Source organism: Blennius ocellaris (assembly GCF_963422515.1).
Source record: "Blennius ocellaris genome assembly, chromosome: 8".
Lineage (NCBI taxonomy): Eukaryota > Metazoa > Chordata > Actinopteri > Blenniiformes > Blenniidae > Blennius > Blennius ocellaris.
The window spans coordinates 15,009,234-15,034,539 of NC_137657.1; the positions used below are offsets into that span (position 1 = coordinate 15,009,234).

The window sequence follows — 25,306 nt, forward strand, 5'->3', positions numbered from 1 at the left end:
TTTGTTAAAACGATTTGAGATATTGTCATTGATGATCCAAACTGAAACAACTCCTATGTTTTAGTTGGTTTTTTTTCCCCCCCCCTTAGATAACAGAAGAGTGCTTGTGTGTAGATTTTCTTTGCTTGACAGTGACAAGAGAATGGCCTTTAAGTAGGCCAGCAGCCTTGGCACAATGCTCAGTAACGGTTGCAGGTCCTTTGCCCGGTGCCAATCTGTTGAGATGGTCTTCTGGTGTGGGGCATGCTGGCACGCCGTCAGAACTCTGTCTCCTCATATATCTCATAATTGCACGCTCCACTGTGAGCTCCTTGTTTTGCCCCAATTAAATGCAGAGGTGTTTTTTTTTTTTTTTAGGGGGGGGGGGGGGGGTTGCTTGATTGTAACTCCGTAGACAAATGGCCGACTACGTCAAACAGGCCCTGTTTGCTCTCCCAATCCTTTGTTATGACTGCCGCCTGCCTCACGGAGGCTAGTCTAGACGCAGGCTAAGCAGGGTGGGACACTCTTGAGACGGTTACAGTTACTTCTGTTTTTCGTGCGTTGTCGTTTTCAGCCCACCCACAGAAACTGCTCACCAACACCGTGTCTTCCTGTGGCAGATTGATGCTTTTCTCAATTCAAGTCGGAGAGTAAAAGTCTCATTCTGATCGGCCGGCATGCAGACAAAGCGAAAAAGACATGAGAGGAATTTTTTTTTTTTTAAAAGGAGAAAGGATCTCCTGAATTTACAATTAGAAATTAGGTGGAGGGTTTTTTTTTGTTATCTGGGGTGTTTCTCGCTGGGGTTTCCCACATTGCTTCTATGATTCAAATGCAATCTTTAATGTGAGTTCTATATATGTCTTCTGTGTAGTTTTTTGTCTTTTCAAGCTCTGATGCCGCTGGTGCCAAGCCTGAGCTCATGTTAATCTCTGTCCCGAGCACCAGTGACAGCTAGGTGGTCATTTACTGTTGTCACGCATGGCCAGGCCTTCACACGCACGCTCACACACCGCATCCGCACACAACCTGATCAAACAGGCGAGCAGGGATACCTCGATATCAGTGTGGAGCCAGGGGAAGATAAAGGGTTTATATCTCATCCCTGGTCAATTTGATACTTACACCTTCACCTTCGAGCAGCGCTGGTAGATTACAGCGGCTCCAATGATGCTGTAACATTCAAAACATGTAAATTGGGCTGTAATTTAATTTTTCTTTTTCTTTTTACTGACTAAACTAAGAATTATGTTTCAATCCAGTTTTGACTGTGAAGCAAAGAGATGAAAGTTTCTAACAAACTCAAAAGTAAACTTGCATTTCTCAGATGACAGGATGAGGGTTTTTTTTTATTGTCATCAAGGGGAAGTGTGTGTGTTTGTGTATGTGGTGTGAGGATTATGAGGAGGCCACATGCTTGAACTTGTCTGCTTAACAAGAGTTTGGAGGGTTTTGCCATGCTTTGTGTTAGCCTCACGTGTGTGTGTGTGTGTGTGTGTGTGTGTGTGTGTGTGTGTGTGTGTGTGTGTGTGTGTGTGTGTGTGTGTGTGTGTGTGTGTGTGTGTGTGTGTGTGTGTGTGTGTGTGTGTGTGTGTGTGTTGGCTGGGGGTAAATACACAGCATGGCCCTTAGGGCAGAGTTCGTACACTGGACATGTTGCTCAAGCTGTACTTCCTGATTTTCTAGCTGAACGATCACCTTGTGTCTCCTCCTCGACATGCAGTCTTATTGGACACCGCCGCTCCCTCCCTCAGAAGTTGCTTGACCTCAAAAAAGTGGAAATTTTTTTATTTTCAAACATTGTAATGCAACGGGCATCAGTTGCGGCACAGTAAAGCTCTGCATCTTATGACAAAGCCCTTCCTCATTGCCACATGAGGGAAAAGCAATATAATCGCATCACGCTGTCTTTCCTGGAGCCACATAGTTTAGCTGTGTCTCAGCACTTGTTGAGTTTTCCATATGAATCCTGCTGAAGAGGCTCTTAAATGTAGCCGTGTGTACCTTGCGCAGGCAGTCTCTCCGGAGGCAAGTAGCTGATTCTGGCATGTCAGGGCAGGTGACACGCAGGTTGCCTAGTGACTGGCAGCTCCTCCTCTGGCCCCCCTCCCCAAATCTGGGCTTGAATGGCTTGCCAGCTCTTTGAAGTCGGGGGTGGGGGGGGGGGGGGGGGGGTGTAAATAATTTATTTTCCTGCACACAGCTGACACTTCTCCGTCGAGCCAGCTCAAACACATCAAGGTGTCCCAACAATGTCTAAAGGTGGTAAATATTTAAGGGTTGTGTGATTTACACAGTTGACCCAAACCGAGCTGGGATGCAGCTTCACCAAAGCAACAGGAAAGTTAACCCCGGTGCCAGCATGCACCCAGCGGTGCCACATGGCTGTTTTGTGTGTTTGTTTTTAGTGTATGCATCACACCTCGACATCCAAGCACATTCAGCCATGAAAATCAGCTTTAAATTATATTTAAAGCTGGATTGTTTTTGAAAAGTGTGAAGGATATACACGAAGCTTACCAAGAAACGGCAATCCTAACACAAATCATGCAAATATTATCACCTTCTCACCGAAAATATTCCATTTTGGGATGCATATTATTTCTGCCTCTCAGTTAAACAAGAGCAACACTGTGGACTGGGTTCAGCTTCACAAAGGTGTTATTTTTCGCAAACCATTATCAGCGGGTTGTTCATACAATGAAGGAGTTCGCACTATTGTGTTCACTTTTCTGCAAGTGCAATTTTATTTGACCTGTTTAACGTCAGCTGCGAAATTATGTGGGCCAGCCCAGGAAAGTCACAGCCTCGCAGGTTAGGTTTAGAAGAAAGGGGAACAGTTTTAGCGCACTCTCTGTACTGTACACAGTGTCTTTGTAAGCTGGGCTTTAAGCCTGCGTGCTAATCTGGTGACAGTGGCAAGCACATGCTACCAAAGACCGAGTAACAGGCTATAGGCTGGGGGGTGGAATTACTACAACAGAGCAGCACTTGTAGGACTTGTCAAGTGTTATCCTGCGCGTGAAATCACCCCATAATGCAACATCAGTGTGTTTGATTCCAAGAAGAAAGCAACATTCATGTTTTGATTGTTGATGTGAAATCAATAGAGCATTGCATTAGTGCTTCCACTCATATTTTTGTTGGATCTTTGTGGTTCTGCGTATTCTGGGAGATCCGTGTGATCCGTGCATTTATTACACTCATGGCTAGATAATGCCCACGCTGTCGTGTGACCAACATTTTCCTCACAGGGGAATCTTTCCTATAGATGATCCGCTCCATCTGTACAGGAAGAGGCTGTTAGGATGGGTTTGATGGCATCAAGCTGGTCAAAACAAAGGTTTTTATAGATACTGACTCTCAGTGAAGAAATATGAGTGTTAGAGTAATGTCATTTTAGGTTTCAGTTTTGCTTTATGAAATACTTGTGGGGTGTGAACACATTCTCTCTTTCATCCCTCATAAGCCGGTTATATAAACTCTCAAATATGTGACCAGGCACTCACATTAAGGTCTAATGATGTTGTGTAGCACTCAGTAAATCCTCTTTTTAGTTTCATTTGCATTATAAAATCGGCGGCAGTGTAAAAGACAGCTAAAGTTAATTATTAGATAACTAAAGCTGGACTCAGTTTCAAGCTGTTCTCTCTGTTTCATGGCTGATGTGAAACGTTTGCACAGAGTTGATGTAAATGTCTAAGATTCAGGGACTTTCTTATGAACCCATCGACTCTGCCACTTGTATACACTGCTTCCTCCTTATTTCCTGTCCTACTTTGTTAACTAATACACAGGAGGTTGTTCTCCGCACTCTGAATTTCATTATCTATGCTCTAAATGTGTGCAGAATTTGACCAAAAAATAAGTTTGTTGTAAAAAGATTTGTAATCATATAAAGAGCTCTCATCAAAATAGTGGGACATTTAAAAATGTTTTATCCAGGATTGTCAGAGAAGGATATTTAAAGAGTGTGCAAGTACCCATCCATCTATCCATTCAAACACTTACAGTCATACCAAAAAGCAAATTTGCATCACCAGTTTGTATCATCTGTGTGTTTGTGTGGGAGTACCAACAGAAAACCCCAAAAGGTGGAACATGCAAACACCAGATTGACATGCAACTCAAAACAAAAACACTTTTTTTGGGCACCGTTCTCAATATTCATCAATGAATTATTAATCTTTGAGAAACAGAATAAGAAATGCAACATTTACCAAATATATTGAATAACTGAAAACCATTTTCAAAACTACATCTGGATGCAGTTGTTTTTAAATGTAATACGTATAAGCCATCTCTGGTGGATTGATCTAGTTTCTCTTTTATCCCAATGCTTGTATTTATATTAGTATTGAAAGTTGTATGTTGAACTACAAGCTGAATGCTCCATATCTTTATGGGAATTCAGGTATCAAATGGTTATTTTTGTGTTTCCTTCCACAGTGCCTGTTATTGTTGTCAGTGTAAGTCACCCGGCTTATTTTGCAGAGAAGAAGGGACTTCTGTGACATAACATGACACCTTAAGCAAAGACCTGAGGAAAAAGTCGTTTCTTTTAGTCACAGCTATGAGTGATGTGCAAGGCCACAAAACTTCCTCTCATGCATAGTGAAACTGTCTAGCAGTTTTAAATGCTGTTTACTGTGACAGTGGTGGCACAAGGAGCCTCGCGCAGAAGAAAGACTTCATTTCATTGGCTTGATTACTCGAACACGGTTGCATGTCTTACCAAGGACTCAGCCAATTCTTCCACCGATGTAATATGAAAAGACCTGCGTCCACTGTCTTTATCGGCACAACAACAAAGACGCTCGATACAAATGCCAGTGTGGTGTTGGGAGCTGAAGTGAAAACTGACTTCACAACCTTCACAAGCACAATATGCAGCACACAAAGAGTTGTTATTTCTATAAATAGCGGCTGGCTTCATGCACAACACATTGGCTACTATTACACATCAACAAGCACGGGCATCAGCCACGAGCTCTGAGCTTGTCACATGTGCCCGAGCACAACACTCCCAACACAGCACAGATTGTGTGTGTCATATGCACACACACACACACACACACACACACACACACACACACACACACACACACACACACACACACACACACACACACACACTCATGTCACTCACCAGAGTGGGTTCGGTCACTGTTTTCGACCATAAGTGGTGTGCTTTCCTGTTTTCTCTGGAAGGATGTGGTTAGCTCTATCTCTGCTGAGTTGCTTTAGTGGAGGTTATTTTGCCACCCCCCACCCCCGCCCCACCTACTCCATGCCCAATATTCCAGTCATGTACGTGACACAAACAGTGACACTTGTATTTACCAGAAACAGCAAACAGTTGGCGGGCATAATCATGCGAGATTATCTTTAAAGTCATCCCCTCCATTCATGAATGGGCTTTGCTTCATGGTAATTCCCTTGTTTGTTAAAGTCAAGAGAGAAAGAATTAACACATCTCAAAGAAAATAAGAGTATGTCAACATTTTTAAACAAGCAACCACTTTCTAAAGCCTGACAGGGAATTTAAAAGATCTCCACATGATTTCAATAAATCATCGCAGTTTTACAGATCAGTGGTGAGGGAGGAAGTGTGTTTTGGGCATTGATGGGTTGCAGAGGAAAGAAAACTCTGGAGGTCAAGGCAATGCCTTTTTACACTATGATATCTACTTGGGTAGATGAAACTGAGATTTTTATCTGAAGTCTTGTGTGTGTTATCACAAAGTCATTGACATTAATATAGTAAAATGTCAAAATTATTTAACTATAAATTATTATGAGAAAAAGCAAGTGCAGATTGTCTTCCAAATTTCTGGTTTGATTTCCCATCTCATCGTGTCTATGTGTCATATTGCTCCCAATAGAGATCCAGCACCTTGCATGGCAGCTTCCGGTGTGTGTGATAAGGTATTTTAGATTCCTGACAATGTGCCATACAGACAAAGCTTCAGATGAAAAGTGATGTATATTTCAATGACTGGCCTTCACAGCAATTTTACCACAAAAACAGGCTGTTTGATACAAAGATCAATGTAAGACACCCCCCCCCCCCCCCCCCCCCCCGCCCCGCAATGTATTGTCAGAGGATTTACAGGCGTCATGCAGGGAGCCGGTGTTAAAGTGCATGTGTGTACAAGCAGACAGTCATTTAACAAATATGACCAGCACTGGAGGTGTGCCAGGGAGAGAAAAAAAAAAGTATTTGCTCTCCAATAAATACCATATAGGCATAATATGGAATTATGTGTGCCAGATGCATACATCAAAGATGGAGATATTTGGCCACAGCACAAACACGCACGTTTGGCACCGACGAAAGACCCCCAAACCAACAGTGTTGTTACAGTTTGATGGGGCTTGACTGCTCCAGGGGCTGAGCAGCTTGCAGTCTTAGATCTGACTAATTTTGTATTGCAGCAAAAATAATTTGATGATGAGCTGAGGATTTCACTCCAAGTACAGATTTTAACAAGACGATGACCACAAGGTCGAAGAATAAACGGTGAACAAGACACGTCTTATTATAATATAGGTTACAATGACATTGAGATGCAGATCTGAAATCCTTAAAGATTGAAATTAAATCCCCCAGTAAAGAAGATTCAAACAGAAACCCCAGTAAAATGTTACCGTAATGCAAACATTTGGAATTGGCAGCACAAAAAGAAATACCCACAAAGTTGTTGCAATTGGTGAAATTTTGCATTGAAGACGGAGGCCAATGAAGCCAACTGTGTTCACTTTATCCATGAAACAATATTACATGTTTTAGTATTTTTGATTCAAGAAATGACTTCATGCGGAGTACCTCCTCACACTAAATGTGCTAATTCTGTCTTTAGATGGTTTCAAAGATAAAATCTTTGCTTGATCATATGCTTCTAGTTTCATGGGGCATGCATATTTAGTTTCACTGTCTCGTTCACTATCTAGACTGTCAGTCTGTAATTAACGTGTTTACCAGGAGATGTGATATTAATTTAATGAACTACTGCTCAGTGTACTGAAGGAGATACTCACAATGAAGGCAACCATATCGAATACCCGTTACTCAGTGTAAAAATATCCCTGAGATGATCCTGCTGAGTCTACCAGATGGAGATATGGACACCTATGGTAGTGAATGGCAATGAGTCCCAAGGAGGAAAAAACAAAACAAAACAACACACGAGGATGTGGGTGAAATAACACCCCCCTAAAAAAACTGCAAACAGGTATGTGCTGCCCTCTGTTGGGGAAACTGTGTCAATGGAAGACCTCTTTGTAAACCGACTTTGAGTGAGGAAAGATTAGATTAAAATGTAAATTCAAATACATGTTGTGCAGTTCGAGACTTTCCAAGTTCACCCCGATAAATTACATTACTTATCTGCCTCAATGTGCCCGACTCATCAAGTCTCAATTAACATCTAGCATTTAATAAGCCTTCAGAGAAAAGGTCAAATTAAAAAGAGAAACGTCATTCAATTTATGTAACAACCAACAACAGAAGAGGGTAAACAAGATGTAATTGTTTTCTGTGTTGACAGTGCTATTAAAAAAACCCACTGAAAAACAAAACAGGTGAATTATATATTTATTGAACATTGTTAAGTATGATAGGGCTCTCCATTTAGGAACTCTAATAATATAGTATAAAAATTAAAAAAGTACAAATAACAAAGACAAGACAGAGCATTGTAAACAACATCCAGAATAAGAGAAAAAACTTGATTTCCTCATGGCAGTATTTTCAGAATAAAGGTTCTTTTGTGATATTAAACATGGTTTTCTTGCCATTATTAATATTTTAGTCGTAAAAACATGCCTCAAACAGAGACTAGTAATAGGATTTCCCAACTATTGGGATGAATGTAGTGTTTTTCATTCTTTTAGCATATCCCAACACAAACGTTGAAACGGCAAAAATACAAGTTCATATATTTATGACGTACAAAATATGCAAAGTACAGATCAAATGTAACATAAGAAAAGCAGGCCAAAGAGCCTTTTACAGTTTGAATGGCCACGTTTGATTCTTCAAGTTATACTGAAATGCAAAACGGATGACGGACAAGCGGGTGAGCCTACGTATCCCATGCTGCCTTGAGGCTGGATTGTGCTACACAACATAAACATTCCTCATTAGATGAGGTGGAGATGGAAGGGGGGGGGGAGAGGGGGAGTCGGCCTGATGGAAGCTGCTACATGTTACTCATCAGTATATGTTCATTCTGAAGTGCATGATCCAAGAGGAGGGAGGCGGGGCTGGAATTAAGTCCTTTGGAAGGCTGCGGCGAGCGGGCTGACCTCCTCAAGCCCGCTTGAGCTTATCGATGTGGAAGGTGAGTTTGAGGGCGGGGCCGAGCTTCAGGCCCATGTACTTCATCATCATGTCGCTGCGCAGCAACAGCAGGGCCTTGCCATCAATCTCCTGCAGCAGAGCGACGGAGGGAGAACACAGAGCTGATCACCAGGTTGACACGAGTTTACACACCGTGACAATTTCAGGGAGAGATGAAAACTTGAAGCTTTTTAACATTGAGTGAACACAGGGCGACATGGAGGGGCAGTGTTTAGCCCTTTTGACTGTTTCCCCCCCCCACACTGAATTGGAGAAAGTGCTATAGAAGACAGACGGATAGATGAATGAACACATACATGTTTTCGGAAAAGGTCAGCATGTGGAGCCAGCACCGGGTCGATATCTCTGATGTACTGCATGACTTCCTCCACCGTCCACATGTTGGGATCCTGGCCGCTGGTTTTGGGACTCTTCCGGAAACTACCTGGTAAAACAAAAAGGAAAACAAGGGAGAAACTCAGATCCACTTCAATAGTTATTCAATAATGTCTCGCTTGTTATCACTGTAAATAATCACCATCATCTGTATTAGCGCGCGATACCAAAGAAGCTAGTGAGGACTGAGAGGCAGTTTGTGCTCTTCGTCCCTCACCCCTAAACGCAGCAGGCGTTACGGGAGAATCCCACTCATGTTACCTGAGGAGCTGTTACTGTGAAGTAGTTTGGAGGGAGACCTGAGGACGGGCTTCAGTCCTGCAGCGTTGGGGGAGAGCGGACTCTTCTTTAAGTGCTCTGGACCAACAGCAGTGCTGTCGATGTAAGACTCGCCTGGAGACACAATGCAAAGCAAGATCAAACACACACTGATGTAAAACAAACCATTTAATGAGAAGACGAATAGAAAAACAACATTTAACGTATTAGCGATTAACTTATTGTATCAATATTGTTCAGTGCTGTGATTTCTTTCTTTTTTTTGTAGAAAAACCTTTAAAGTGCAATAATGACCTTTTTAATCTCTACAAATATTCCATTGAAGGAAAATCATATCTTAGCGAATCAAACAATGATTAAATGATTAACCTTCTGTAGTTGAGCTTCATTACACACTCTGGTGTTTTACTGCATCATTTTCAGGATTATATAAAGCTTCAATTAATAAGTCAAAGATTAAACTTTTAACAATGAACATTAAATGTGTAACAGTATTGAAGGTGCTACAAATAAATCATTGCTAACAGACATGAAGAGTGAGACCTTTTGATTTAAACATTTTCTATGAATAATGAATAAGAAAACAAGTATCCGAAGGTGTTTCACAAATTAAAAAAACTACAAGTTATGGGCAGAACTCACACATATAAACAATAGAAGTTAAATAATACTAAACACCTTTGCTCGATAAAGACAAGTAGTATCACTATTGTTTTTGTAGTTTTAAGCCAAGCTCATTGTGTTTATCTTTACTTGTGATTTATAGGCATTTTTGTGCCATTAATGGCTAAACTAGTCCAAAATACTGTAAACTAAACATTTCAACAATACACAAATCTCATGAAACAGAAAACAATCAAACTCAAGAGCAAATGTAAAAATATATTCTTTTTGATGATTAATTTGACATATATGCATACACGATTCAGCACTGAGGAAAAACATGAGCAAGTGTGGAAAAATGCAATTAAAAAGCTAAATAATTTTAAACCATGTAATATTGTCCTTGTGGATGTGTAACATATACTTATATGTAGATATCAATAAGGACACACGTGAAACATAACAGAATAAAATAGATGAGAAATGAACCTACTGTCAGTAGCATGCCGAGAGATTTTTGCCAATTTTTGTGACGAGGGACTGATGAAGTCCTGCAGGATGCGCTTGGTGCCTCGGCCCGGACCAGTGGTCAGGCTGTCACCAAACTTTCTCCTTTCTGAATCCAGCACACAGACAAAAAACAACCACCCACAGCTTATTAAGCTCAAGACTGATCATTAAAATGCAATAAAAAAAGACTGTCAGTTAAGTATTTAGCAGATTTTCAGGATTCGTGCTAATTAAAACAGCATTGTTATAAATGTTCAATTTCAAGTGGACAAAAATGTAGCGATCACAGAATTTTAGAACGGTAGCTAAAAAGTAGTTTCCGAAATTAATTCATATTCGATCAGTGAAGCTCAATATTGTCAGTCAGTGGATGTACGTAGGGATTCACAATGGGAGCGGCTCAGACCTGTAGCGTACGTGTGACTGTCAAAGTGTTGGCCTCCTCTTGCTACCGGCTGGCTGCCAAACAGTGCGTCGCAGTGAAGGTTGTGACAGAGTTTTTCCAGGAAGCGGAGAACGTATGTGACACTGCTGACAGTAGGCAGAGTCAGGGTGTGCTGCTGCTGGTCAAAAAATGCTGCCAAAGACAAAAAAACAAAAGGAAAGAATAGTTGGTACATTAATTACTCTTCAATCAAGTGTTCAAATGTGGACGGAACAGACCAAACGCTTAGAATCAACTACGTTTTACAGGCTTGTCAGCATTATTATTCTACTAATGCCTCACCCCTCTGAAGACTTTAAATATATTCATTATTGAATCAACTCTGCATATCATGCTCTGCTTATAGCTGTATATTTGTGAGAATCTATCAATACAATATATGTGACATTATAGCAGTGACGACAACAAATCGATGAAATTTGTTTCACAAAATGTGCTCAAAACCCATAAATCCAAATAGGAAAAACATATTTTGTGCCACACGATTTGCCTTTTTACTTTCCAGCCTCCCTTTCGACATCCAGAATTCACCAAAAATCACATCACATACATACTTTTGATAAGAAAAGCAAAGCTTTTTCAAAGGTTGCTGAATTCACAACACAACCTACCAAGAAGCCACTTGGTCGTGGTTGTGTTTCTATTGACGGGTTGCAGGTACGATATAATGACGTGACTGGTCAACGTGTACCGTGTCCACTGCCAATCACAAGCTGACCTGCTGCTCTCGCTGTAAGATGGGTCAACTGACTCAATTATCAAACACACTGCCACCAACACCTGACTCACCTTGGGTGGTTAGGATTAGTTAATTAACTTACTTCATTAGGAGAATTACAGCACACGAGTCTGTATACTACTTCAGTCAGGTCGACTGAGAGATAATCGTTTCCTTTATCAGTTATTGTATGAGCATCATTTGTGTTCTCATCGTAGGAAACCGGGTTAGAAAAAAACAAAACAAAGAAATAACTTGAAAGCATACATTTGGTTTCTAAATCTGTTTGACTTCCCACCTGAAATGACTTCGCCTCCTTGTCCAGACTTGAGGCAGGAGAAGACGGTGCTCTGGTTGTGTGCCGAGTCTACGCACGCCTGGACACACTGCTGAAGTACCGAGGAGGCTCGACCGGGTCCGAAGTGATCTGGGAGCTTCTGGACGCGCCGCTGGTCCAAATGGGGTCCAACCTTTCCGTACTTATTTAGGTATACACAAACTATTAGACAGGGGGAAAAAAAAAAAAAAAGGTTAGAAATCAACTTAAAACAATAACTCTGAATTTTGCTTATTTACAAAATAAACTTTGTAAGAAGCCCGCAGATATTGCATCATTGCAGTTATATCAAGTGTAGAGACGACACAGAATCGGGGACCTCGTCAGTGTACTGACATTTAGAGTCTCAGTACAACATTTTCACAACATTTCAAGGAAACGGTGCATCATTGCAGGCAGGCGTGGACTCTGTGTACCTGTGGGAGCCTGTAGTGCAGAGTTGGGGATGGTGGCGTTGTCCAGTGGTACAGTGCTGGTGTCGGGCTCTGGAGTGCTGCTGGTGGGAGACGTGGGGACGGGATTAGGTACCACTCGGGGTTTTCTCTGCACACAAACACACACATTCATAATTTAAACCATTTGCCTCGTTAAAGGTCATCTCTCATCAGTGCATTCAATCAGAGTTTACAATAAACCATCAGATATGACTAATATGTAATAATTTCTTTCATGTTGGGGAAAAAAAAAAAAGTAAAACCCCAAAAAAGTACAACCCTGTAAATGAAACATGATGTTTGATGAGGGAAAAACCAAACGGATGAAAAGGATAATGCATGACTCTGCCAAGGGTTTCCATTCATCTCCTCTCAGGACATGATTGGGAGTTGACGAGTGAAGCTCCCTGCTCTGCCAGCATACGAACCAGACGCTGCCAACATTTGTTGAGGACAATCAGTGTTTGTGCCTTTCAAACGGAAATAATCACAATCTGTCTCGTAAATGTCAACACAGGATGGTTATCTAGAAATCTTCACCCAATGCTCAATGGACATGATTCATTTACTTTTTTTTTTTAAAAGGCAGAGATAAGAATGAGACGTTCCAGATCAGAATGACAACAGGACATTTTCTGACAAGAAAAAAATGTATCAAGTTCATAATCAAGTTTAGAGGGAGTTTAGATGAACAATAAGAATAAATTGTATTGGACTCTGTATGGAGGGATTAGTAGATGAATGACAAGCAGAATATGCTTAACGTAAAACCACAACAAACTAATATTAGAAGGACTTTTATTAGAAAAGCCATTTAACATTCCGAAAAACAAATGTTGATGGAATAAAAAGTTAACCTTTAGGCTAATGCTCCGCAAAGAATCAGCTGGAGTCCAGAGTTAGAAATTAAATCAGATTGGAACCAGGTGTGGAGCTACTTCGAATGTTTTCAAAACACACACACAACCATTCACAAGCATTCTGTGGTGTGAATTTACAAAGGAGATCTCAGAAGACACTTGATCAAGAATCTCAGGATTGGAACGTGTTACAAAATATTCAGTCCACAGTGACAAAAACTGTTGATGAGCATAAGCTTTAACCCTGTATTCCTGAATAAGGTAAAAAAAAAAAAAAAAAAAAAAAAAAGAAGTAGAAGCTGAGAAGAACAGCTTCCAGCCTTCATCTCATCAATGAAGAAAGGAGGAACATCAAGAATGTGTGAAAACCATTTCGGACAAAATGAATTTGAACGTTTTCATACGATTTCCTACAAGATCACGTCAGAGTTGCACACCTGATGAATGAAACAGGAAATTGATGCAAAACGTGCAAATAAATCACCAAGAAAATTACTTTGTGAAAGCAAAACCTACTATTGGGGGATGGTCCAATCAGAGCACAGTAATAGAAACATCACGTCAGATATCGAACAAACATGGTTGAGATGAAGCAATTCTTGGGAGGAGAATGTTTCTCCTGAATCTTGTTTGTCTGATCAGCAGCTACCTGAAGTTCAAGTTGTTACTAAATCCAGTCTTCACTGATTCTTTCTCGCAGGACTAACAACACTGAATGAGTTTTCAACCAGGGCGTCAAGTACACCATATGGCTGCTGTACATTGACCTAGATTGCAAATCGGGTCACAACTTATGACTCATTTATGCAGTGACAAGCAGAACTGTCAGTTTCACAGCTTTTCTTGTCGTCATGATGTACTGGGTGGATACCTTGCTGCCAGGTTTGGGCCCTCTTTTCTTTGGGATCTTGACGGGTTCTGCCTGAGTCGGGGGCTGCTGTGCACCAATCCTCTGAGCCCAGTTGGCAGGCAGTCTGCCCCTGGTCCGCCCTGGGCCTGTCGGAGGCCGTCCTGGGCCAGCCACTTCATCCTCAAGCCAGCCAGCTGTCTTGGCCCACCCCAGCTGTGAAGCAAAGAGCGAAAATCACACACTGGATTTGAAGTGCCTCGTCATCAGTTACACTGCACCAACAGAAAAAAAACAAAAAAAAAACAACCAACGATGGATTGAACACTGCTGCTCATCAGAGCAAACTAAAAATACTTCCAGCGTGTCACTGATGTTCACCATCATTTATTGGTTTGTGTCTTCCGTTAGAGAGATATCAGAGTTAGATGAGGCCAGGAGTGTCAAACATACAGTGGATAACAGGGCAAAGCATAACAATTACAAAGAAAGTCTGCTGTGGTGGGTTTACTGGGTGCCCAAAAAGGGTTCTGAAAAAGGAGCAATCATAAAAAAAAAAAAAAAAAAAAAAAACCCATAAAAAACGAGTTCTCTTATTATTCACAAAGTAGCATTATTATATTATAAATATCACAAAAGCTGCAGAAAGTCCATGTCTTAACATGGTTTTGCCAACATTAACCTGAAAACACTTGCAGTTCAGATCTTTCTACATCTTTGTACAGTGAAAAAAGACAAACTCCAATCATTTTTTTGTATATATAGTTTAACTCTTTCAGGTCTTTAAAAAAAAAAAGTATTAAATTCCACTTTTATGTACTTGTACTTTTTTTGCACTGAAAAAAAAGGGGGAACACATGAAGGTGTGAACAGCATTAAAAAAAAAACTGCATCTATAGAAGCACCAAACCTTGATTCGAGCTCAACATGATGGAGACTATATGGACGACTTAACACCACTGAATCTAAATAAGTGAGTGAAGTCTGGTCCAAGACCGTTCAGTCCCACCTTGCTGCCTGGCTTGGGTCCTCTTTTCTTGGGTATCTTGACGGACTCCAGGACTTTTCCTGGCTGGATGCTTTGCGGTCCCAAGGCTGAGCCCTTCTGACTCCAGGGCCCTGTCACTTTGGTTTTCCTGCGGCCTGGCTTGCGTCCTCTCTGACCTGGAGGCCTGCCCACCGCGGGGGTGGGATGCATGGCTGAGTTCTCCACACTTCCGTCCGCTGGTGCCCCTTGGCTTTTAGACAACACTACTGTGAATGTGGAAAAGAAAAGAAGAGAAAATGGTTGAGTAAAAAGCCCATCAGAGGCGCTTTCCTTTAATATGCACATTCAAAAACACATTTTCTGGATGCATCTTCAAATTCTATTCCTCACACACCTGCCATGTATATGCACATAACTGTAAACATGCATCTGACACTCCCACACAGCTGAATGCGTCATGTGTTGACGCCACACACACCGAAGAAGTGCTTGTGCTGTTGGGTGTGATGCCCTCAAATGACTTCAGTTGCAGCCAATTAAGTCGCAAGTTGAATCACATAAGACACTTAAAAAACATACACACCACTCGATGATAAGCGCATCTTACAGCTCAATAATATTTAGAAAATCTTCACTGCATAACAAAATACAGACAGTGCAGAACATCTGAAACCCTCTCGGCAGCACAACAACAGAGAAGGTCAAGCGTTCTCCGCACTGAAACAGTTTTCCTCTCATGAACTTCCTTCTTCTGTTACTCAAGCTCGAGTGTGCTTCACAGCCAGAGTGAATGGGTTGAAGGAAAGAGAGAGAAAGGGCACAAGGTTACCTCTGGATGTCTGTGCTTCAGTTCCCTTTGTAAGACTGTGCATTTTGTGAACGCGAATCTTTTAGTTACTGTAAAGGTTCAGTCGCGTCATTTGTCATAGAATTCAGAGTCCTGAGATATTCCGAGTATTGTGACTCTCTCAAATTTATGCTGTATGCTTGCGGTCTGGGCCGTACGCTGTGGTGTCGTGGTTAGCACATAGAGGTATGTGGAATTTACATGTTTCTCCTTCTCCAACAGTCCAAAAGTTGTTCAGCCTAAATTGGCTGTAGGCGGTATATTAAGCATGTCTTTTTGTATGTCCTGCTATTTCACCCCATAGTCTGCTGAACTGGATAAAGATGGATGGATATTGGTGGTAGTTGAGTAAGGAAAAAAAAAATTATATATATATATAAAAAGCCACATGATACCTGTAAAATGTGCATCGCCTTGGATAACCCACCAAGCTAAAAGCTTTTATTTGAAATATTACGAGTGGCAATATGTCAAAACTTCAAACCATCAGAGGGGGAAAACAAATACAAGCTGAATTATGTGATCAAACAAGAAGTCACTACTCGTACATTTAAGATATTGAAGAAGAAGTTAAGAGATGAAGACGAGCTTTAAAAGAAAGAACTATAACATTTTCTTGTTATTTAGGTTGGCGTCTTTTCTGGCTTTATTAAAAGGAGCCATTTGTGAATATCCGAAAGCCAAAGGATTAATATTAAATAAAGAAGCAAGCAGGGTGCAAAAAAAGATCTAATATTGCTTTTAAACTCCCCAGCATGAATGCAGACACCTTTTATCTTTAGCTGTAAAGCTATGAGAAATCACATAAACTACTGCAGATCAGGCACATGGCAAAAACATTGAGAAAGAGTCTATATTAAATCAGTAAAAACAACCGAGAAAACCACGTCCTTCACATAAGCAACCGCAGCTGGTAAAAACCTGAAGAATGTGTGCATGCAAAAACAGCCCCAGCAAAAATACCAAAATAAAAAAAACAGCAACAACATTAAAGTCAAGACATCTGGCTCCAATGTACCTGTACACCTTTACAAACAAGCTGCACAAACTGCCGCGCACTGCAATTCATCCTGGATCAACTCAGGACAGATTTACAACAGTTATGGTCACATTCATTAACACGGGTCCTGGCCCGCGGGGCTGTATTTATTAAACACACTTCAACGCGGGCGCGCCAATCAATGTAAAGCTCAGGCTACGGGCTATAACTACTCCTAAAGGGAATCGCCATAAAGCCAAAGGAAAAACGCCTGATTGATCCTCAACAGATTGGGTGAATCCAGCATTACATGTTTAAAGGTTGGAGGAGCTTGAGGTTACGAATCAATTGCAGCGCTTGTAAATGTAAATACAAGCAAACAAATGCAGAACAACCAGACCAATATCCGCCCCCCCCCTTCTCCCTTGAGTGTACCGAGTTCAGTGTTCACAAATCCACTACTGGCAGTTTCACATTACAGCCACATATCTTCTCACTCTCCCGGCATTTCTGTAATTATCATTCATTTGACTTACCCCGCTCACTCACAGCAAAGTGAAGTGTGTGGTAGCCTGCACAGCTGTCCTCAGATTCACCCTCTCCTCTTGCCCTGTCCTCGTCTCCCCCTCTTCCTCAGCGTTGCTCCTCCTTTCCTCGACTTTTCTTTTTTCCTCCCCTCCCACCATTTGCTAACAATGTAAACAATCCAGCTTTTTTTTTTTTTTTTTACAGCGTCTGTCTTTTCTCTCTTCTGCGATTCTCTCCCTGAACTTAACTCCTCCCGAGGTGTCCGATCAGACCGTGGCCATCAGAGTACCAATGAGAGGCCTGTGGAGGGGCACCCGGGCTTGTTTCGACCACGTCATAGTCCCACCATGCCAACTGGGCAACTGCCAGGCCTTCATAAAACACGAGCAGTTGCAAAGATATGCCCTGCCTCCCCCTTTTTCCCTCCTTCCTTCCACTCCTGCACAAACTGAGTCTACAGATGAGGACTGACCTTGCATGCGATAACCTTAACATCCTTTTCTTCTTTTTATGTTTATTACATAATAAATTGCAGTCTTGATGCTAGTTTTCACTTCTGATGCAGAAAGAAGTGCTGGAACTGCTATAAAGGCAAAGTTTCGGGATGGAAACAAACTGACTGCAGCTTGTTGACTGAAGATGAAAACCCATCAGTCATGGTCAGCTGGTAATTTGGCAATTGTCAGATGACTTTGTGAATATACTAGACCATCTAAAGGCCCATTGTGCAAACACAGTTCCAAATTTCAGGAAATAAAAGAGGTCAAATTAAATATGAAATAATGGACTTTTCTCAGCTTTACTCGGATCTAATAGCACAAGTATTTATCATACTAATCACCGGTTAAATATCCTTAAATATTGGAATAAAACCCGGTGTTACGTTTGTGAATTTGTCAATGGACTAGCTGCCCTTGAATATATTCATTTATAATATAGTCTTATTTTGATTTTAGTAGTTTATTTTAGTATTGCATCATTAATTGTTGTAATTTATCTTTGAGTTATTTCATCAATAAAGCATTTATCATCTCCGATATAATTGTAGAATTTGTTTGAATTTGGCCAGGTGTGTTGAAGCATCTTGTGTACACAAGCTTGATAAATACATTCTGTGTGAAATACAGAATACACTATATACAAGTGCGCCTAAGTAATGTTATGCAATGTACGCCTGTCTTTTGAGAAAGTTACAGGAATATGTGCTAGAAAATGTATCCGTCCTGAAGCCAGAAAGAGTTATACTTCTAGTGACAACAACAACAACAGATCACTATCAGAAAACGCTGGACAATTGAAAATCCAAACACAGTAAAAGTCTTGCACATCCACATAGACGCATCCCAAAATTCTAAAATGACCTGATTCTCCTCAGGTTAAAGAAAGCCAGAACGATGGAAGGAATTCTTCGAAATCCACATTCTCAACATATCACTGAAAATAACAGGTGTCGTTCACGTCATGCTGAACCTTTTTTGACTGTATTAACTTGAGTATTGTTCAGATGAAACAATCTGGTGAATATGTTTGAAGGTTAAAATAGTGTGCAAAACTTTTAAAGGATCAAATCATGAGGGAAAACACATTTCTGCAGCCACAGTACACACATACACGCACACACACACACACACACACACACAGTTTATATCTTGAAATTTGAACCATTAGATTCTGAATGTACTATACATTATTTACTTTTTAAGTTTCTGGTTAGTACATTCTCCAAAATAACAGTTTTCACACATAAATTTCAAGGCTGTGGACACCAAAAAAAAAACATGTTTAGACAAATATGTTAAGACAAATTAAAAAAGCAAAACAAAAAAAACAAAAACAAGTCAGCATTACTACAACTGAGGGTTTGGTTACATTCGACCCCACGCTCATGCAAAATGTTCTGCCTACTTGTTGAGGTCCAGACCTTTGGTGCCAGGCGGCTGAAGGTTGTCTCCAGTGAGGGAGCACCAGCCAACAGGGAAGATGTCACGCGAGTCATAGCGGCAGTAGTAATCAAAGGCTCCCCGCCAGCCATCAAAGGTGACCAGCACCTCGACACCTCGCAGTGCACCTACTGTGGCTGGGCAGATAAAGTGGGGGTTTTTCCGGTCCACCGCCTCCAGCTTCATGCCCACCTGGAAGGAGTTCTGCTCTGGAGCGGGAGGCTCCTGCTGGGGATGATGGAGAGGGCGAAAACGTGGGGGGGGGGGGGGTCAGGTATGAAAGTTAGAGTGCGTAAATACCTGTCATTTATTCCCACTGAGGAAGTAACAAACAGTCGCCGAACAATTTCTGCGAAATGCAACCTTTTCTGCTTCGTGCGGGACAGCCGCCGGTTGGTTAGAGCATGTTGAGCCTTGTACAGGTACCTTGTGAAAAATGCGAGACGGAGCCATCTCGGCTCCATTTAGTGTTTTCAGAAGGAACATGGGCCACGAGGACGCATTGAGACGGAAACCTGCAGAAAAGGACAACTGTCAAAACCCCCACTTAATGATAACAATGATTTTTTTATTTTATTTATGAGGGTATTTATGTGTGGTACACAATTTATATAATGCAAAAATGCAATACCATTGAATGTCTGATTATTTCTCTACTAAATGGTGCCATGGATATAAGGTTTGTTACCAACAAATAAATAATCAAACAAGTTTTTATCACTTTTAGTTTTTAGTTATATTTGAATTTTATGCAAAGAAGCCATCTGCAACTTGAGAAATCTACAGTGACTTTTCCCCCCTCCTAATTGCAAAAGAATTGAAATCAACTCTTTACTGTGAGTATTGAACCAAGACATGAATGGTTACTGAAGGTTACATGAACATTAAACTCAGACCTCTTAAAAACGCTTCATAGCCAATATATTTAATCTTTTCACAGAAAGAGCCAAGCGTCTGCAAAACATCTTAATACTTCGTCAGGTATGTGGATTGATAGAGAAATAAAATCACTTAATGAGGTGTCATCTGCCCCAAAAAGCTCATTTTTCTTTTACCTGTGGCTCAATTGAACAGCTTATGGGGCGCTGCTGAGTGTAACCTCAACAATCACTCACTTCACTTTTTGCTGGATGTGATAGGTTGAATTAGAGGCTCCCCATCGAGGATATATTCAATCTTAAATTCTGTCTGCTAACCTTTAGCAGACCATTACATCTTGCGAGGGCAAAAAAAATCTAAACCACTCAAATGAATGACATTTTCTGTTGGAGTCCATTTATCTGCTCATTCCAAAAACCCCAATCCCCAAACTGATATTCTTCAATTTCCTGTATCAGACCTACGTCGCCCACAGGGAGCTTCTTCTGATGGAGCCCATCTCCAGTCTGATGGGGACAGAAAGTCTGCTGATGTGCTGTTTTATATTTAAAGCCAATGTCCTCACTCAACCTTTCTAATATCACAGTGTCACCTTTGATAATACTTCATTAGACCCCTGCACCTTTTGTTGGTCCGCAGAACAATAATGTTAATCCTTTGTTAACAAACTTTTCAGTCTCTCTATAGGGAGCAAGACCTGCCAAATTATATATGCTGCATTCATGGAAAGGTCGGCAACAAGAGGGAAACGGCAAAACTGTGTATAGTCAACACCTTAACTTTCATTCTTAATAAAAATATAATTATTTTTCCTCTTTCATAAGCACTTTACTTTTACCTCCATTCTGTTCTAACGAGGCCGGCTGTAATGAGGATTTGGTTGATTGCTCTTTGTCTATTATTTATTATTTTTAACTGCTGTAAAGCAGTTCACTGCTTGACAGCAACTTGAAAGGCACTGACTGCAGTTCGTCACTGACATCTAGTGGACGGATTTTTTCTTTCTTTCTTTTTTTTTTTGAAGTACTGCAGAGGGAGAAACGGCATCCCTTGGACAAACTGTTTCCATCATGTCAGCAATCACAATGTTTATCATACTCGTATACGAGTCCTCACCAAGTGGTGGCTGCAGCATGCCTCCATTCTTTTCACAGTTGCCAATGGGCTGGATCTCTGAGGAATCCACCAGGCGCCAGAAGTCGTTCTTGTTGTCAGACCCGTCCAGGCGCAGCCGGAGCCGCGAGCCCGTCAGACCCACCACTGTGGCGATGCAGGTGGACGTGGTGTTGCGTGGATCCTGAGCCTCCAGCTTCATCCCGGCCTTGAACTCATTCACGGGAGGCGTGAGGCTCTGGAAGGTGGTGATAGACGGGTGTTACACGGAGAATGGCAGGAACGGCGGCAGGTGAAAAATGTTTCGCCTCAATCTGCTCACCTGTCTGAAACACGAGGAAGGTGCTGCAGTAGCGCCTGTCTCTTTCAGGTATTTTTCCCAACTGAAATGCCCTGCCGTGGAAAATAAAAAGCATCAAAAGAGAAACTGGGCTGATAACATTTTTTTTTTTCTTTTTCTTTTGGAAACTTCATGATCATAGGTATGATGCTTGTCTGGAACTGGCAGCAACAGACTTCCTACTCCATGAAGAGCTGTGGATTGTTTACCTTGATACAGTGATGGCACCCGGGAGGGCCGTCCGCTCCGGGCATGCTTGATCCTTCGGGAGTCTTTCCACTCAATAGCTGGACACAGAAACAGCTATTCTCAACAACAGCAAATGCTCTCATCAGTCGATACTTACTCAGTGCTTATACACAGGACAATCACAATAGAATATAGAATCCCACTTAAGCAGGAGTATAAATTGCTTAGTTGGAATAAACCGTGTGAAATAACTGTAATATCGAGTATCATCTATTTGTTACCTTTCTGTGGCACCGGTCTCCTCATGCTCCCAAAATACTGACCAACTCACAATTTAGCGCTGGTCTCCTCTCTGCACACAGAAAACAAGAACCATGTTATTTTATATCAAAGACAACAGGACCGGATATAGCTTCAACCATTCTTCTTCCCTTATTATAAAAAAAACCAACATTAAATCAGAACCAGATTAACTTTAAAATAGGACCTGATACACTGGACTGAAGGAGCCTAATTTGCAGAAATGTAAATACTGAACTCTTCTTTAGCCATTTGAAGTTTCAGTCCTGACAGACAGCAACATTAATTTGAATATTAAGGAAAATGTTTATTATGACACTTGTTTCAATAAATAAACGAATGAAACAAATCCGATCCTGTTTATTATTCTCATGATATATAAATTGAAGTTATAAAGAACAAACAAAAACAAGGTACAAAATATTTCAGTTTTGTCTAATAAATCTTATTTCAATTGCAATAGTGGGAAACATGAAATAATCCACATAACTTACTGACTGATTAAATAGTTAAAATACAATAAAAAAACATCCCATATAGGTGTACAGAAACAAAAAAAAAAGTAATACAAAATAAATAAAAAACACATTTTTTTAAATTAATTTAAAGCCTAAAACATACACTTTAATGGAAAGCCAAGTGAACAAGTAGGTTTTGAGTTATCTGTTGAAAAAATATAAACACTTTGTTGCCCTGTTTTGCATAATTTAGATTCTGAAATACTACAATTTTAATACCTAATGTTAACATTAGTGTTTAAAAATTATGCGCAACAGAGTTAAAATTGCATTTTAGGATTCAAATTAATGACGCAAATTACTGTCTAAGTAAAATGGATACACCTGAATATTGTTCAATCAATATTGTGATATGCGTGTAAAGTCTACAAACCTTTCACACAGATCTATACAAACAACAATCTATTGATGATTCAGAAAATAAATCACTTTAATACAATAATAGTAATGTCATACGGCAATATAACAGCCAGAAAATCTTCTACAATATGTAGCTGTTGTGTCATGATAAAGTAATGAATGTGAAGCAGTGCAAGTTAAAAAATGAAGGGCATTAAGTTCTTTGTGTTAAAAAAAAGAAAAGAAGCGCTAATATTAGCCTTGGGGAACAGATCAAACCAATAAACTTCGCAAGTGTTTCGGTCAAAATGTAGGTTCCCACATATAACCCATACTGCTGTGCTTCAGAGAGAAGCCACAGACCTGTGCTTGTTATCTGTTGCAGCTTTCTGGCCCCGACCGCTCCTGGCAGGTAGGGGGTCGTCACGGAAGACAGACTGAGCAAGTTCAACAAAGAGAGCCGGGATCATGGCAAAAACTCTCTCCACATGGCTTTAATTTACCCTTTCACACTTTGGAGATTCGTTTTAAGATTAAAAGGTGTTAAACCTCTTTGATGTGCAGGCTGCACCTGAAGTAAGCTACTATGTGAAGTGTATTTTTAGAGTACTTCACACAGACACATGTCACAAAGTTAATTCACACAATGAAAATAGATGCAGATATAAAGCAATGTGCATGTGAGCCATTTGGCTATTCCCGGCCGGCCTGTAAGACGTCTTCAGGAAAAGTAGTTTATACACGTAGGTGTACTTTTGTCTATTTTTGAAGAGTTTGTAAATATTGGAAAGATTGAGATTTAAATTGGCGATGTCAAACACAACACAAGAAAGTGACTGACGCAGACCAGGAACAGCTTTTCAAACCAAAACCACATAACATACTAGTTTATAATAAATGTTGGAGCAATATTGAGCAGTAGCACAATAGTCCTAGTTTCTCGTGCCCCCACCAGTGTTGTACATATTTCTGAAAGTTAAGTGTTTATTACATACAATCAGGATTAACCACTGGGTATTAACAGCAGTGCAGGATGTTTACAACCTTTTATTGCCACCAGACAACAGAAGAGAACAGCGGTGTGTGTGTGGGCTTGTGACCCCTATTATCCAAACACTTGTTCAGCCAGACACAACAACATGCAGGTCAACGGGTCAAACATATAAACAAGTGCTTCAAGTAGCCGTTTCTCCAAATCAACCTTATCTTACTGTGGGAAGTTTGGGGTGCAACGCAACAGAGTAATTAAATGAAAAATAGGTCTGGTCACATGTATGTGGCACTTGTAAGGCAAGGGGCAAACATTTGAATTGGAAAAAGGAAAACATGCCTCTTTCATAATGAGATGTGTTACAACAGTCATAAGCTTCGAGTTCAGAGTGTTACAGTAGAACATCCACTGAAATAACGCGGTATATTTTAGCCTACCTTAGAACTTCATAACCGTTTCGGAGCGTCTGTCTTCTCCGGGTGGGCAGCCTTTCAATAGAAGTGCGCCTTTTTCCTCCGCCGGAGGGGGATGGCGTCCGAATTAAAGCGACCCGCTCCGCGCTCTCGAGCCTGCGGAGAGTGACAGGAGGGCGGGCAGGGCATCAGCCGGTTCCCCCGCTCACTATGCTGTGGAGCCGAACCCCGGCTACAGTCAGTCTATCTAACATGTCAACGCGGCCGCTATGCTTCCTATTTACAGGCACAAATAACGCGACTCACGTTGCAGAAAATTGTTGAGCTCCATTCAAAACACAAAGCATGGTCGTCGTCCTCCTCCTCCTCCTCCTCCCCGCCCTCTTCGGTGCAACTCTCGGTTATTTACGTGACAGCAGCGCTAATTATGCTATCGATGTAACGCTGAATTAACAACAAGCCCTTCTGTTCAAAGCTGGCAAGAGCGTCCCAAAGCAGACATCCATCCAGCATGCTACATGCTACACACATACATGCCCAATGAACGGGAGGCTAGCCTAGCATGCTAAGTGGCTGGCTAACTCGTTGACCTGATAATAAATATTAGCGTTAGCACAACGGGAACGTTACCGGCACAGCGAGGTCTGTAAGCGGCAGTGCGGGGCCTGACGCTGGCGCCGAGCCCGGGTTGAGACGTTGCTCGGTGTGCCCGAGGGTGTTTACCTTGCTTTGTAACGTGTGTTTTTGTTTCTGAGGTGGATTTAACGCTTGTCCGCCATTTTTTTCACGCGGTGAGGAGGGGGGTGTTTTTAGCCAACATTTCGTCTTGGGCAGTCACAGTCAGGCGGGCAAACAAGAAGAGGCGGGATAGGGGAGAGCGACGACACCCTATGGCCAAGTGTGGTACTGCAAGCACAACAGGTAATCTTCAAAATGCAACTTGACATGCAGGATTATTTATAATTAATTGGCTATTTTTTGTTTTGTTTGATCACCACAACTTTGTTGTTTTTTTGGTTTGTTTGTTTTTTTACAAAAAGTGAGCGATGGTCTGGGGTCTTGTAAAATTCAAGATACTTACCCTGTTAACCCTATTCATTGTTAACAACACACATACAGATCAGGAGATCGGGAGGGCGTTAAATGTCTTGCTCTGAGAGCTGCAGTGAGATCCAAAACAGCAAAAT

General features: G+C 41.2%; 1 protein-coding gene across 1 annotated transcript; it reads right to left on the bottom strand.

Annotated features, from left to right (window-relative positions):
• Positions 1 to 7,589: 7,589 nt before the first annotated feature.
• LOC308133986 (polycomb protein SCMH1) lies at positions 7,590 to 24,894 on the bottom strand. The gene is given in 18 exon segments (XM_080501561.1): positions 7,590 to 8,416; positions 8,644 to 8,771; positions 8,984 to 9,115; positions 10,098 to 10,220; positions 10,521 to 10,691; positions 11,576 to 11,776; positions 12,031 to 12,157; positions 13,780 to 13,971; positions 14,765 to 15,009; position 19,003; positions 19,005 to 19,265; positions 19,464 to 19,552; positions 21,033 to 21,267; positions 21,352 to 21,422; positions 21,579 to 21,656; positions 21,840 to 21,910; positions 24,144 to 24,275; positions 24,750 to 24,894. Coding segments are annotated over 16 exon segments (2,199 nt in total). The 5' UTR covers positions 21,865 to 21,910; positions 24,144 to 24,275; positions 24,750 to 24,894; the 3' UTR covers positions 7,590 to 8,296.
• Positions 24,895 to 25,306: the final 412 nt, after the last annotated feature.